Genomic DNA, 16,951 nt, shown 5'->3' on the forward strand with positions numbered 1-16,951 from the left:
TTTGGGGTACCTCTGTGACCAGACACACCTTGTTCACCAGTCTGGAATGGGTGGAGTGGCTGAGATTGCAGCATAGAACTGTAAGTAAAGCCCTCAAGCTGCGGAGCTGGCACCCCTCCCCCACTGGCATGGCAAGCTAAGTTGGAACACTCCCTTGTGGGCAAAGAAGCAGTCTCTACTAGGTGCAAGGGAAAGTAATACAACCAAGCTCCAATTCTGGTTTTAATTAACAAATCTGGATTACTGAATACAAGCTAAGAGCACAGATAAACCCAGACCAAGCAGGAAAGAAAGCCTGAGGTCTTTCCCAGCAGACAGAAGGCAGGACTGATGGAAAAATAAATAAATAAAAATAGAGGCTTTTGGAGACAGCTGAGCTCAGAATACTGGAAAACTGCTGTGTCCCAATAACAGAGGCACATAGAATCAGGTACCAACTCCAGCTGACTGGCGAAACTGGGGGAATGGGGACTTGCTCTGAAAAGGGGATTTCTTTCTTTTTTCTTTTTTTCCTGTCATTCTAAGTAGCTCATTAGAGAATGCCTCAAACATTTTCAACTGTCAGCACTGACCCAGGCAAGGATGGAGTTAAGATAGTTAGAGAGACAAAGGAAGAAGTCAAGTGAAGGAGATAATTCCCTAAAGGGCATATCCTCCCTAAGAAAAGAGTTGGGCCCAGGTCAAGTGGTGGCACTTCCTCAGAGAATTCAGACCCCAGGGCCTGGGGATAAACAAACAAACAAATCAGAAATAATGTAAGTTTGGCTTCTGACACCCTCAGCCCCTGGCCAGAACAGGGTCCGCTGAGAATTAAAGGCACCACACCTCTTTAAGCCAGTGGGAAGCTGTGAACTGACAAGCACCACCTGCTGGGCAGGAAAGGAAAACCACAGAGTCTAGAGGCCTCACAGGAAAGTCTGACAAACTTCTGGGCCTCATCCTCAGGGAAACTTGATACTGATTATACCCTCCCCCTGAAACCTGGGCCCATGTGATCTGGGAAAATCTGATTGGGGTAATCGAGGAAAACAGATGCTTAGACAACAAAAAATTATGAGTCACACTAGAAAAAATGAAAATATGGCCAATTCAAAGGAAGAAACTTACACTTCAAATGAGATACAGGAGTCGAAACATCTAATTAAAGATATTCAAACAAATCTTCTAAATCAAATCGACAAGCTGAAAGAAAACGTGGCAGAAAAGATGAGATGAAGGAAATAAAGAAGACACTGAATGACCATAAAGAAGAATTCATAAGCTTGAAAAAACAAATGGCAGAACTTATGGGAATGAAAGGCACAATAGAAGAGATGAAAAACACAATACAGACATACAATAGCTGACTTGGAGAGGCAGAAGAAAGGATTCATGAACTGGAGGACAGGACATCTGAAATCCTACACGCAAAAGAACAGATAAGGAAAAGAATGGAAAAATATGAGCGGTATCTCAGGGAACTGAATGACAACATGAAGCACATGAATATACATGTCCTAGAAGAAGAGAAGGAAAAAGGGGCAGAAACAATTATGGAGGAAGTAATCACAGAAAATTTCCCATCTCTTAGGAAAGACATAAAATTGCAGATCCAAGAAGCACAGTGTACCCCAAACAGAATAGTTCCAAATAGACCTAAGACACTTAATAATCAGATTATCAAATGTCAAAGACAAAGAGAGAATTCTGAAAGCAGACAGAGAAAAGTGATCCATCACATATAAGGGAAGCTCCATAAGACTATGTGAGGATTTCTCTGTAGAAACCATGGAGGTGAGAAGACAGTGGCATGATATATTTAAGATTCTGAAAGAGAAAACCTGCCAACCAAGAATTCTATGTCTGGCAAAACTGTCCTTCAAAAATGAGGGAGAGTTTAAAATATTCTCAGACACACACTGAGAGAGTTTATGAACCAGATGCCTGCTTTACCAGAAATACTAAAGGGTACAACACTGGCAGATAGGAAAAGACAGGAGAGAGAGGTCTGGAGAACAGTTTAGAAATGAAGACTATAAGTAAGGGCAAAAAGAGAAAACAAAATAAAATATGATATATAAAATCCAAAAGACAAAATGGTAGATGGTAGACATTGTGTTGAGTGAAATTAGCCAGAAAAAAAGGACAGATACTATATAGTCTTACTAATATGAACTAACAATAATGAGCAAAACTTAAAAGTTAAAGTTGAGAACACAGGTTATCAGGAGATAGAAAGAGGGTAGAGATCAGGCATCTAACACTGAAGGAGTTCAACAGGATTGATTATACAGATCCAGAAATAGATAGCACAACACTGTGTGATGGTAGCACAATATTGTGAGTACTCAGAACAAAGATGAGTGTGAGTACAGTTGAAAGAGGAAGGCTAGGGGCATGTATGATACCAGAAAGAAAGATAGAGTATAAAACCTGGGACTGTATAACTTAATGAAACGTAGAATGGTTAATAATGGTGATTAATTGTATTAATATAAAAATGCTTTTACATGATGGAGAACAAATGAATGTCAACATTGCAAGGTGTTGAAAACTAGATGGTATAGGGGAAAAAATACAATCAATGCAAACTAAAGTCTATAGTTTACAATAACATTGTAATATGTTTCCATTAATCATTATAAAGGCAATATACCAAAGCTAAATGTCTATAAGAGAGGGATATAAGGGTGTAGTATGGGATTCTTGGTGGTGTTGTTGTGTGACCTTTTCATTGCATTTCATTTTATTTTTTCTTCTATCTTTTTATACTCTTCATTTTTTCCCTCCTCTTCCTCTTTCATTGCTGAAGAAATGGCAATGTCCTCAGATAGACTGTGGTGGTGAATGCATAACTATGTGACTATACTGGGAATCAATGATTGTTTACCTAGGAACGGATTGTATGATGTATGAATAAAACTGTTTAAAAAATAACAGAGGGATATAAGTGCTGGAAAAATTGTGGAGAGAGGGATGCACCTATTCACTGTTGGTGAGGAAACAGAATGGTGCAGCCTGTCTGTAGGGCAGTGTGGTGGTTCCACAGGAAGCTAAGTTTGGAGTTGCCATATGGTCCTACAACCCTGTTATTGGTTGTATACTTGAGGAACTGAGTGGGGACACGAGTGGACATTTGCACACTGGTGTCTGTAGTGGCAGTATTCATGATTTGCAATGGGTGGTGGTGGCCTAAGGGTACATCAACTGATCAACCAAATGGTGACCTGTGGCGTACACATACAATGGAATACTGAGCGGCAGCAAGAAGGAATGAAGTTGTGAGGTACGCAACTAGATGAACGGACCTTGAGAACAGTAGGTTGAGTGAAATAAGCCAGAAATGAAAAAAAACCAACATTATAACGCCTCACTAATAAGGACTAACAATAATCTGCAAACTCTGAGCACTGAATCTGGGAGCATGGGTTATCAGGGCAAGGCTTATGTAAAGTTTCCTAGATTGTAAGATCTTACAGCAGTCACATCTATTCATGAATTGTATCAGTCATTTTAAAATCTGAGATGCTGAGCTCTTTGCGTGTGACCTGGTTGGTCCCTGGAGCTTCAGGGGTCTATGTGGCACCTGGGACTCAGAGCGAGAGTTCAGCAGCTGTGAGTTTCAGCAATTGTTAAAGAGGCTGAAAAGGAGATCAGACATCGATTGGAGAATGAATGAAATGCACTTGGTTGAGACCGGCAAAGATCAGACTAAAGGGTAGAGGACAGTCTTGACTGTGTTTTGAAACTTTGGCTACTGTGTGGGACCAAAGGAAGAGATGTTTATTTCGTACAAAATCTATATTTTCTGTAGCATACTATATAAGTCAGGTTACTCAAACACCATAATTACATGGAACCTTGAATAGGGAGTGAGATCTGGTTAGTCTGTACAGGTTAGCATGAAGCCCCGATATATCTCAGAGTAATTTGGTCAGAAAATAAAAAATATTTGCAAAGCCCCCTTGAGGGACTGGGGAAAAACATGGAAATATTAAACTTCCCCACCTCAGGAATTCCTGATATTCTTGCAAGCATTGTGAACTATCAGTAAAGTAGGCTGAGTCCTCAATCTTGGGGTTTGCACTTATGAAGGCTGTTACTGCAAAGGAGAGTCAAAGCCTACTTATAATGGTGCCTGAGAGTTACCCCCAGAGAATCTCTTTTGTTTCTCAGATGTGGCCTCTCTCTCTAAGCCAACTCAGCAGGTAAACTCAAGGTCCTCCTTCCTGTGTGGGACATGACTCCCAGGGGTGTAAATCTCCCTGGCAATGTGGGATGTGACTCCCAGGGATGAGCCTGGACCCATCATCATAAGATTGAGAAAGACTTCTGGACCAAAAAGGGGAAGAGAAATGAAAAAAAAATAAAGTTTCAGTGGCTGAGAGTTTTAAATGGAATTGAGAGGTCATTCTGGAGGTAACTCTTATGCCTTATATAGATATCCATTTTTAGTTTTAGTTTATTAAAATAGGTAGAAGGAAATATCTGAAACTGTTGAACTGCAATCCAGTATCCTTGATTCTTGAAGACTATCATATAACTATATAATTAGGTGGTGTAAACGTGTGATTTTGAAAACCTTACAGCTCACGCTCCCTCTACCCAGTGTCTGGACAAATGAGTAGAGAAATAGGGACAAAAAATAATTGAATAATAGAGAGGGTGGAGGGCTATGGGATGTTTTGGGTGTTCTTTTTTACTTTTATTTTTATTCTTATTTTTATTTTTTGGAGTAATGAAGATGTTCAAAAATTGTGTTGAATGCACAACTATACAATAATATGGTGAACAACTGTTGTACACTTTGGGTAACTGTATGGTACGTGAATATATTTCAATTAAATTACATTAAAAAATAGGGTGGTATATGAGAGCTCTGTATCTGATGCATGATTTTTCTGTAAACTCAGAACTTCTCTAATAAAAAAAAAATGGATAAGGCATCCATTTGCTTTTCAAAAAAAAATGGACTTGCCATAATAAATAGTTATGTTTCATGAATGACACATTTGTCTTGCATTGAAGTCTCATACTAAGCAGATGTTGAAGGTGGTTTATACTGCATCATCTTTCCCACTTTCCAAATGGTCAACCAAAAGCCCAAGATTTGTCAAAACACCAAGTCTAGATTCCCAATCAGAATCACTAAATCCATTTTCTGCAAGTTGCTCAAAAATTCACTTGATGCATAACATAAAACTTAGTAAATAATTCCTGAAAACATATTTTTGTCTAAAATAAGTCATGAAACTAACAAATAAATTTATTTGACCACTAGAGGGAGAGAGAGAGAGCTCAGCTTGAGTGTTTCTGAGTCCCTTTGCAGAAAACCTGACAAACTAACCCCCCACTCCAATTGTGGGTTTCTTTTGCTTATTATATATCTCGATAGATATACATATCAAGTGAAGATTCCAAAGAAATAATCATTATTAAAGATAATATGAGGAAGGAGGATTTGTCCATTTGGGGATAGATATCTGGACCCACTCCAAAGTTCTCTTTCTTTCTGAGATCCAGTTTAAAATGACAGAGTACAGAAATAGGAAGCATCTGCTTGGTGATGTTCGTCTTTGGGGGGGGAAATGTGAAAGTAGGGTTAAGGGGAAACAGTATGGCATCATGAATAAATTGTGGGTTTTAAAATCATACTGACATAGGTTTGAAACCTAGCTTTACTAAATATATGCCCCTGATCAACTCATTTCTCTAAGTACCAATTTCTAGAGAAATATTATTCTCTAGATGGGAATAATATTTAAGCGGGATATTAAGTTAGGTATATTGATAAGGTGCCAGTCATGTTACATATACCCAATAAATGGAAGAAACACTTTATTACTAATGACGGTGTCAAGAGAATGCTTGAGAGGTCCTAAAAAGGACCCAACAGCTTTTCCAAGTCTGGTCAATAATGAAGACCACATAGGTGGATTCTAATGCCAAAGAGGCAACAGAGTACCAGAAAGGTGGGTTTTAGACTCTTTTCCCTGGAGCTGAACCTGTTTGTTAGTTTTCACATTCTTAGGATGTATCCTCTCCAAGACACAGATCTGACCATATTTGGTTATGTCAAGCTAATGCATCCATATAAATATGTATGTATATGCATACATATAGTAATCTCAATCTACATACTCCTATATTTAACTAAAAGGCAATTAAAAATAAAACCTTAATTTAGGTAGACATAGCTGGTAAAAAAAAAAATAGAATCTACACCTGTAGCTTTGTAACATTTTGCTACTTGCAAGAAACAAGAAAGAGTTTAATAAAATAAAACACAAAATAAAAGCCTTGTCTCCTCCCCACCACCTGCCAGGTTAACACCTACAACTCAACCATGTCTGACACCTTTGATATTTCAGCCCCATGATATTTTAAAAGTCAAGATATTCAGTGCTGCTTATCTTGGTTAGAATAGAAAGTCTGACAGGATCTTAATTACAGTGTGACAGAAGTAGCAGTAATATAATACCATAAAATACAGAAAAAACCGAATTTGCTAATTCTTTTTAAACCACTCCTTGTTCTAAAGATTAAAGAATACTTACCTCATGCAAAAAGAGCCTAATTCACTCCACTAGTAAAAAAATCAATTGGAGCATCAAATCTATTTATTTCATTCCCTTTTGTTCATTTTCAACTTTATACATGTGGAGGTAGGAGTCTATGCCCCATGGCAAAACTGTGTGACTATGTTCTCTATGGAAATAACCTGAACAGAAGATGATGGTGTAAGAATCATTCCCCTGCTTTCTTAATTTTAAAACAATGTTTTCCTTTTCCAGACACTGTAACTCCAAATCACAACTCTCCTCTGAACCCCCAAGGTTACTGACTTAACAGAGGGCAGGGAAATGCCCAGAAAAGGGGTTGGGTGTTTCCTGTAGGTAGAAGTTTTTCCAGAAAGATGCTCCCTTCCAAAGTGTTAGTGAGGTTAAAGAACTCTGACACAAACCTGTGACCAGATGAGATATTTTTGAGCAGCAGGTTTCTTTGTTTTCATGCTAATTATCATTTGGCCTTCAAGAAGAACAAGGATATTCAGAGATACCAAATCAAGGAACTTTGTTAGGGAGCACGGTTAAACACTAGAACAATGAAGGTATTCTGTTTTTAGGCAAAATTAATAAGCATAGATACCTATGTATACATGTACATAAGCATATATATTTTTAAATAAATTTCAAGGAAATTAATTTTTATGAGCTCATGAAAATGCCAACATTAGCATTAGCTATCACGGTTACTACCCAGTAGAAACATGGTTAAACGGTGGACCAGAGGAGAACAAACACTGAACTTTGGGAGAGGGGCTTTTGAATATTTTGAATTTCATCATACAAAGGCTGAACTTGATATTCTTTTCATATATTAAATAGAACATGCGGTTAAGAGGATTTTTTGATTCTAGAATGACTCTCGCCTCTGCTTAATGATAATGTACAGTTTCTATTTCCAAATCTTGAGTCATTTTGACTTTCACAGAAGAATCACAATTCAGATGTGTCTTTGATTCTTGCCAAATCTTATTCTGCTACCTTCATGATATCTTTAGTTGATTCTAAATAAAATGTATAAATATCTGTTCCTAAAAAGAGTAGGAACAAAGTAGAAAATGATCTTATGTTCTTTCATGTACTCAGGAGAAGAGAGACTGCTTAGAGTAGCATTTACTCTAAGTAGAATTTACATTATAAACATTTTGTTGAGACATCAGCAAATGCGTTAGGTTCCCTCAACTGCAAAAGGGATATTCATCCCAAAGGGTTAAAAGTGAAGGTTATATTAAATAAAACAAGGTATTTGGAAGGGCTTTATAAACTGTAAACTGTTAAAAATTGATCATCATAATCATTTGAACAAATACATTTTAGACTCCAAAATACTATAACATATCAATTATATAACTGTCTATTGAATTCCTGAATCATGTGGCATATATTAGAAAGAGAAAGTTAGCATAAAGGAAAATTGTCTTGCAACTCATCTAAGATAATTTGCCCATAAAAGTATCAAAATGGTCTTTTTTAGAGAGTCCCCCACCCCGGAAAAAAAAGCAAATAAACTGTGATACTATCACTTGTTTCTTACAGTCAGCATCATTAAGCTTTTTCCCAATTGGAACACGGGTCAAAACTTTTAAATAGGTTTGTTAATAGCTTACCTTACTTGACTTGTGTTCATTGTAAATAATCCATAAAAGAAAACACACACACCAACAAATGCTGCAGGAATCAGCATTCCAGTATACCATCCCAGCCAAGCAAAGTAGAGCCCAATCTTCTCACCAAAATATCGCCTGCATGAGAAAGCAGATCCTTAGCTTGAGTTGAAGCGGAATTAGCAACGCTGAAAATATTGGTGCCACACCTAATCAGAATTTCAGATGGAAACTGGAGGCTGACAGCTCAGCTCCATGAGCCAGGGTATCTAATACTTTTGCTTATTAGTAAACCTAATAACTGATTATCTTTAAACATTGCCATTATCGGGATAATTTTGTCAAATGAATTTATTTCATTGCCAAAGTACCTAACATGGCTCATGAATCTCTTCATAACCCAATTGTTGCTTGCACCCTCTCCTCTAATAGCATCCCATTCACTTTTCACATCACAGGACTAATCCTAACACGTACTGCTTTGGGGCAAACTAGAGAAAGGTCTCCCCTCTGGCTGATTGCTAAAATCAAGTTAGAATTTAGTCTCCATCTGCACCTTTGGTCAGACACACTTAAGCCTGATGCAATGTGCATAATTATGACAGGTCTTTCTAAACAAAGCTCAACTCTGCAGCTCCCAGAATACATGATACTTTCCCAGGTTAATGCTGTTTTTACTGTGGAATATTTCACTTCACCCTCTTTCCATTTCTGACCTGTATTTGGCCTTCACTTTGTATCACTTCTTCCAGAAAGCTTTCCCAACTTCCCTTGCAACCTGGGGTTAACTGCTCACCCCTCCTCTTGCTCCCACACTACCCTCACCAGTGCTTCAGTGTCCTGATTTTAATAAGATTTCATGGAAATTACCCATCACTTCTCCATTATTCTCCCTCCACACAAGAGTGTAAGCTGCTTGAAGGTGGACCTCTGTCTTATTTCACTAGCACCCACCACAGGAAGTACTGACTAAAGCAAAGAGAATGAATTCCTTTTATTTCTGTTCAGTTGATGAACATAGTTTAAATGGAAATGGCAGATGAGTAAGGCAGTTCTAATGACTACTTAATTGTTCTTTTAAATTTTTTTTTTATTTTTAAATAGTTTTATTGCAATATATTCACATACCCTACAATCATCCACTGAGTACAATCAATAATTCACAGTACCATCACGTAGTTGTGCATTCATCACCAGAATCAATTTTTGAACATTTTCCTTACTCCAAAAAGAATAAAAATAAGAATAAAAATAAAAGTAAAAGAGAACACTCAAAGCATTTAATCCCCCATCCCACCCTATTTTTCATTTAGTTGTTGTCCCCATTTTTCTACTCATCTGTCCATACACTTGATAAACGGAGTGTGAACCACAAGGTTTTCACAATCACACAATCACACTATGTAAGCTACAAGGTTATGCAATCATGTTTTTTCTTCACACAGCTTACTGCCATTAAATGTCATACAGTTTGTTAAGCTCAGGTTAGAAATAATAATTACCTGACTTCTCCACTACTGTATGGTCTCCATCTCCCAAAGATGGTTATTTAACACACAGTCTTAATCCAGCTATCATTTTAAAGACTGATGCTTTATAGTTCACTTGGGAATATTGCACTGGTAGTGATCCTTGTAGGGAAGAAAATTCTCTTGTCATTTTTTCCTTAATAAAGCTTCTCTTTTTGAACTTCATTCTTTTTCTAATTCACTGTGTGTATTATGCTAAACAAAATTTGTGCATGTTCTACCATGCATAGAACTGGAGTCATCCTCCATTAAGTATAATTTATCTGAATCTTTTATTCTTTAACTTATTTCTCCTAGGAAACACAGATCAATAGTCTATTCATTTCTTATGTGATGATAATGTTCTACTCTGACACTGAAGCTAATTATATTAACAGGTGTTGCAACAAAGACATTTGCTCCCTTAAATTCAGAATTTAAAATATTAACTTTAAATCACCTTACAATACGAATGGACCTCGTTCTTTCCTTCCACAAATATTTATTATTTGTAGAAGGAAATATGGACTTGACTAAATGATAATTAAGATATATTTACTAATTTTTAGAAAAGGAAACAAATTATCAAAATAAAATATGTAAATTATGAATATAATAGTCAATCCTCAAAGGATTTTTTAAAAAATTGAACAAACCAGTATTTTAAGACTAATTCAAGGTGAAGATAGTGCTAATTAGAATGTACTTCCTGGAATCGAGTAGATGATCAGTAAACATTTGTTGAAAGGTAAATGTGTATAGATGCTGTGGTTGTCAACTTCCCTCTGTGCCCTCAGACGTTTTCTGCCCTTTCCATGTTTTGGTTTATCTTCACAGAGAAGCAGATTACAAAGCTTCCCTTATAAACTGCTTCTGGTTAAGTTAGGCCAGGAGTCATTGGACGACTCAAGGTTGGAAAGAAGGGAGAAGCCAGCATCTTTTCCTCTCTCTGGCTCTTCCTCAGGGCTGTCTCCAGAGTGGCTGTGCCTCCTCCAGGGCTCCACCCCTGCCACTACTCAGAAGGCAGCTCTAGAAATGGTATAGCTCCTGCCCAGTGCCCAGGTGCTGGGCTCAGCTAAGACCACCTCATCCCATTGTCCCTCCAGCCTCAGAGACGTTATTACTTTTCTGCTGTTGCTACTCTTTGGCTAGCTCACTACCTCAATTTCAGCTCTCCCATCACTTGTGTATCTAATTCCCTGCAGTAAGTTCCTTCATTTGGAAAAAAACCTATCCTGATTTCTTTTTTCCTGACTACATCCTGACTGATACAGATGATTTGATGTATATATGAAATTATTACAAGTCTAAGAAAATGACAACAACTAGCATGACGCAGCTTCCATTCTTGATCCATTTGCAGTACCTGATTAAATCCAGGGGCTGATGCTTGTACCACATTCCCCAACGTGCCCAGCGCTCGTATAATAGATGTCTATTATTCTGAGGTCCATGGGTTTTGATAGGCTGTGTACTCTTGTAGGCTCCCTGAAAAAGATAAAAACAAGATAAATTGGTACCCATTCTCTTAATAAAATTTGAACTAAATCAAAATTATTTTTTTATTTCTTTAAGGGATAATTTTACAATTTATTGAAAGCTTCAGAAATTGTAAACTTAATCCCATCACTGGAACGATGTAGTGGATGCCCTTATGTATCTCTCTCATTAGAAATACTCTGCTTATTCCTTAAAATTATTTCTTAAATCAACTTGTTTTAAAAAAACTAGATGGCATCAATTGCACTTAAAGTAAAACAGACTTTAGGTTTTACTGTCTGAAATCGAGGGTCTTTAATAAGTACATTAGCATCTCCTTCATGGAGAGAAATGGCTGCAATTTTTAACTCAGAAATTAAGAACATCATTCTGCATTAATAAGTGATTCAGTTCCAGAGAAGGGTTTTTTCATTTAAAGAAGCTGGGAGATTAGAGTAAGTGGTCATATGAAAAGTTAGGAGTCCTGAGCCACCAGCACTAGTCACATTTTTAAATTCTAGAATCTTCAAAACATACTTCAGAGAAAATATTCCAAAATGGATATGCTTTTAAAATTCTTTACATTCTCCCTCAAAAATCTGTCATATGGGTTGCAATTTAGGCAATGTATATTATATAGATGTACCTTATAGGGCAAAGTGTTTCCTAATGTTTCAACTGTTCTACTATTATAATCAAAAAAGAGGGTTATCAATATAGTGACTATATTTTCTGAACCCAAACTTGAGACATAAGATATGATAAAGGTCCCCTCTACACCCCAATTTGATATTTTATGAAAAGGTTGAAGAAAATTGAAAACCAGTGTAGTTATGACTCAGTTTCTTCATCTATAAACTGGGGATAAGAGTACTAATAATAGTAGGAGTTGTGTTAGCAGTAGTATCCAATAGTGAAATTTTTGTGAGGGTCACCTTGAAGAATCCTTATAAAGACCCACCCTGGCAGATAAGAAGCATACAATTAGTGTGAGTTATTTTTATGTGTTTGATATATATTCCAGTCATTGAAAAGTCCAGAACTATTATCAGAATGGTACCAGATAATGAAGGATGTGAGTTCCTGTGCAAAAGAGAACATCTTGTATCACAGTTCACATGTGCCTCAAGATTGAAATGAGAGACACATGTGGATGTCACATGTGACCCTCTAAAGAATTAGAAAGAATATTTAGGTAAGGGTTGAAGTACAGTTAAAGTGCAGTATCAGAGTTGTCTTCGCTAAGGGTAGCCCTAGAAATTCAAACTCTAAAGACTGAAATCTAAAGAGATAAGCTAAGCAGAGAGCTAGATTTTAAGTATGGGGAATTCCACTTGGGAAAAGTTTTCTTCCTTGTGAAACTGGACTGACCTTTCTATTATTTTTTTCTTATTAGAGAAGTTGTAGGTTTACAGAATAAACATGCATAAAATACAGGATTCCCATATCCCATCCTATTATTAACACCTTGCTTTGGTGTAGAACATTTGTTACAACTGATGAAAGCACATTTTTAAAACTACTATTAACTATAGTCTATGGTTTCACTTAGGGTACACTGTTTATGTAATGCAATTCCATGAACTTTTAAAAAAATTTTGTTGGTACCATATATACATACTAACATTTCCTTTTTCTCCACATTCAGATATATATATATTTCAGTGCTGTTGTGTTCACAGTGTTGTGCGACCATCATCACCATCCATTACCAAAACATTTCCATCATTCCAAATAGGAACCCTGTATGCTTTAAGCCTCTTTAACTTCCCATTCCCTATCCCTAATCCATCCCCTGGTAACCTATATTCTAGATTCTAACTCCATGAATTTGCTTATTCTAATTATTCATATCAATGACTGATCTTTAAAGGCAGTATATCTGAGACTGGACAGCTAAGGGAAGGTGAAACAAAATTTCAGCTTTCTTGCAATGATGACTGATAATCCTGAAATATCTGACTTTCCTTCCAAGCTTTAGGGCTCAGAACATAGGCACTTCCTGAATTTTAGATGCTAAGTTTTAGAATACCTGGTGTATCACTGCTCTAACTCTGCTCAGAAAACTCAACCGAGCATACCGTTCTAGGCGACGGTGACAGGAGGTGGGCTGCAAGAGACAGCTGAGCAAAGTCCTGACTCTGCCCCACTCATCTGTTTCCATCCCTTTCTGGAGGATCATGTAGACTCATTGACCCCTCTATCCCCACGATTGGCCCCCTCCTCCAACCAACACATTTTTCCTGTGTCTCCAGTATTAACGACTGACAGAATTATTAATTCTATCAATCTCTTGGGCAAACTCTTTTACACATATATATCCCTCTTCTTGCCTTCCTTTATTTTCCCCATTTATATGACAAATCCCCCCGGACATTATCTTTCTCTCTTCTCCAGACATTTGCCATTTGTAAGTAGAAAACAAATCTCAACTATGGGTATGAGAGTGGCATTAGTAATACTCTTGCATCAAGGCAGAAGGAAGCTGTGACTGTGGGTGTCCTTAATCAAATTATAGCATTAGTGTCACTGATTTCATTCTCCTCTAATTAAGCTTTGTTTATCCTTCTCCAAGTAGAAGCATTTAAAATTAATGGAAAAATTTTAGTAATGGATGGTGGTGATGGTAGCACAACATTGTGAATGTAATTAACAACACTGAATTATATATTTGAATGCAGTAAAAAGGGGAAAGTTTAGGTTGTATATATGTTACTAGAATAAAAATAATTTTAAAAATCTATGGAACTATATAACACAGTGAACCCTAAGGTAAACATGGACTATAGTTAATAGTACAATTATAAAAAATGTGCTTTCATCAATTGAACCACACTAATGCAGTGTGCTAATAATAGGATGGTATATGAGAACCCTGTATTTTAAGCACAATTTTTTGGTAAACCCCCAACTTCTCAAATGAAAAAAAAAAAACAAAAAAAAACAAAAAAAAAAAACCAGTGGAAAATTCCCAAGTCCATTTTATTGACTTACAGCTTTGTCTTAGTTACTTGCATTTCAATAATTTCGTTTTCTACTTTTTGAGGGTATTCCATGTATTAGTATTTCAACTAAGTTAGAAGTAGCCAATGGGGAAATGACCATTATTTATAATGCTAGCTGTATGAAAAAATAGGTTCTAAATTTCATGCAAAAAGCTATCAAATGACCTGTTGAAACATAACCTAGTTATGTAAAGAAAAGAACTTACATAGTAACAAACCAAACCTTCCTTTGCTACAGAAGCTCTCAGGGCTAGGGCTGCCACTCTGAACACTTTGCCACTTACTGTGTGCATTTGACTTGCTGTTTAATTTATCTGAACTTCAGTTTCCTCATTTCTAAAATGGGAATCATAATAATATCTGTCCCTTCAGATTTACTGTTGGGATCAATGGGAATAAACATGCAGGTAGTGGCACATGAAACACACTGACATTTTGGCTGTTATCATTATTCTCCCTACTCTAAGTATGTACACTCTCATGATAAGCTTTGACTCTGGCTTCCTGGGCTCAAAACCTGCCTTTGATATTTAACCTCACTGTGTCTCAATTTACCTAACTATAAAATGGAGGTAATGTTATTGACTATATTAAAAGGTTGCTGCAAGGATTGAACGAGATAACTCATACAAAACATTTTACTCAATACCAAATAACATGTGATCCATACATTTTATCTATTGGTTATACTTGTCTATGAACTCTTCAGGTATAGAGATAAGGCCCTGTAAGTGTTCAGATTTAATTTTATAGACAGACATTTTGATCATTTGGAAAATTCAGAAGTGAAATCCTCTAAAGACCCTAGTCTTATTTTGAAATATGAAGTTGCATTAAAGAAGGAAGACAAGAAAAGAGATTTATAAAACTGATTCAAATGTCATTCATTACTTAGCAGGAAGTGCCAACCATGGCTTGGAGCAGGAATTTCTACCTAAAACAGGTAGAAAAAAAATCTTAAACAGAATATTTGCACACTGATTTTAGTGGCATTATACACAATTGCCAGAATATGGAAGTAACCCAAATGTCCATCAAGCAATGCATGGATAAATAAAATGTGGTATATGCACAAATGTAATATTATTTGGTGCTAAAAAGGAATGAAGTTCTGATACATGCACAACCTCATGATTCCACAATTCTACATTCCTCTGGTTTGCCTCTTTCTTTAACGTAGATCCTTCTCAATATTCTTTGAGAATGGCTCTTCCTCCTCTCATCCAATAAATGTTGTTATAACCTTAGGAATGTCTCTCCATCCTAATCAATTTTCAGTCTAACTCTTGGCCTTCTTTATATAAGCTACAGCAGTGGTTCTTAATCAGGGGCAATTTTGCCATCCAAGGGACATTTGACATCTGAAGACATTTTTAATTGTCACAACTGGTAGATGCTACTGAGTGAGTAGAGTCCAAGGATGCTGCTTAATATCCTACAATGCACAGGCCAGCTCTCCTACAACAAAGAATTATCCTGCACAAAATGTCAATAGTGCCATGTTACAGAGACCTTGATCTATGCCCACTGCTTCAAATATCATCTAAACAGATGTCTTCCAAATCCCCTTTTCAACTTAGATCTCTGCATAGAACCTTACATTTGTGTGTGTATACATTTATACATCCACCTTTTCTACATCAAAAATTGAAATAACAATCTCCTCCTCCCAAGACTTGTATTTCCTACAGTTTTCACTATTAAAATAAGTAACACCATTTGCTAATTTCATAACCAGAATCTTTGGGATCATCTGTGCCTCCCTCAAATCCAATCAGTTTCCAAATCACTAAAACTCCTTGTAAATGTCAGCTTCTTTCCATCCCCTTCAGGTTCCATTATTTTCATATAGCTTATGATGGGGTCTTATTATATACATAACAAATTTTGCATAATTAAATTTACTCATTCTACAAAAATAAAGACAGTGAAATTATTTAAATAATGTGGGCAATTCCATCCACTATTTTACTCAATGAGCATTTGCCCCAGATTCAGCAAGAGATAGGAGAAATGCACCTGCTGTTTCCTCCACAGGTGTCAGGAATTGTGTCCTTCTCCTGTGTGAGCTTCTTGCTGCCCTGAGTAAAAGTCAAAATAATTTTAAAAGGTGCAATATACCCTCTAAGTGCAAGCCAGTCAATCGTTTAACCAAGCACATAGTAGATATTCCAAAACTGGAGAAAATGGGTTGTGTTGTCCCTATTTAGAAATGGTATTTGCCTATTTAGAGATCACTAATTGGTATCTTCCTAGGGGATTTTCAAGGTATTTCCGATAAATGCAATATTTTTGAACTTACGTACTGAATTTAGAAACAAACTCCCACTTAAGGTGTGAGTCTGTTTTATCCATAGAGCCAGCTTTTCCTTCACCATTGTACAGCAGTCAGAGGGTATTTCAAGAGATGGTGCTAATTACTATCATCCAGCATAAAATTTTCAGAGACTTCTCATTACTGACAGGGCAAAATGCAAACTCAGTTTTATGGGATAAAATGCTTTTCAGGATTTTATTCTAGTTTATCTCTTCAGCCTTATGTTTTATAATTTCTCTTACAGGCACAGAGTAAATATTAGTACTATCAAGTTAGTAATAGCTTTAAGAAATCTTAACTCTAACCAAGAGATTTAGGATAAATTGCAAACTCCTAGCATCAAAGCCTTACTAAAGTTTATGATGATAGCTAATTTTGAGGTGTATTTCCTAGTGTTAGGGATAATTTAGTGGAAAAGGAGATTGAGTGTCCTGGTATTAGACCCAAAAGGAGTCAACGGTACCTCTTTTGTATGCCTTACCAGAGAGGCAGA

General features: G+C 36.6%; 1 protein-coding gene across 9 annotated transcripts in view; it reads right to left on the reverse strand.

Annotated features, from left to right (window-relative positions):
• The window catches only part of ANO3 (anoctamin 3), a 334,560-nt gene that overhangs the window by 85,287 nt on the left and 232,322 nt on the right, over positions 1-16,951 (reverse strand). For all 9 annotated transcript variants that reach the window (XR_005217391.1, XM_037839166.1, XM_037839168.1 and 6 more), the window contains 2 exons: positions 11,024-11,145; positions 8,153-8,287 (listed from right to left, as the gene is read on the reverse strand). Coding sequence is in view for 8 of the 9 variants with exons in the window: in XM_037839166.1 (XP_037695094.1) it covers positions 8,153-8,287; positions 11,024-11,145 (257 nt within the window). In the remaining variant the exon portion in view is untranslated. The remainder of the gene's footprint in view (positions 1-8,152; positions 8,288-11,023; positions 11,146-16,951) is intronic.

This window comes from Choloepus didactylus, chromosome 6 (genome assembly GCF_015220235.1).
Source record: "Choloepus didactylus isolate mChoDid1 chromosome 6, mChoDid1.pri, whole genome shotgun sequence".
Classification (NCBI taxonomy): domain Eukaryota; kingdom Metazoa; phylum Chordata; class Mammalia; order Pilosa; family Megalonychidae; genus Choloepus; species Choloepus didactylus.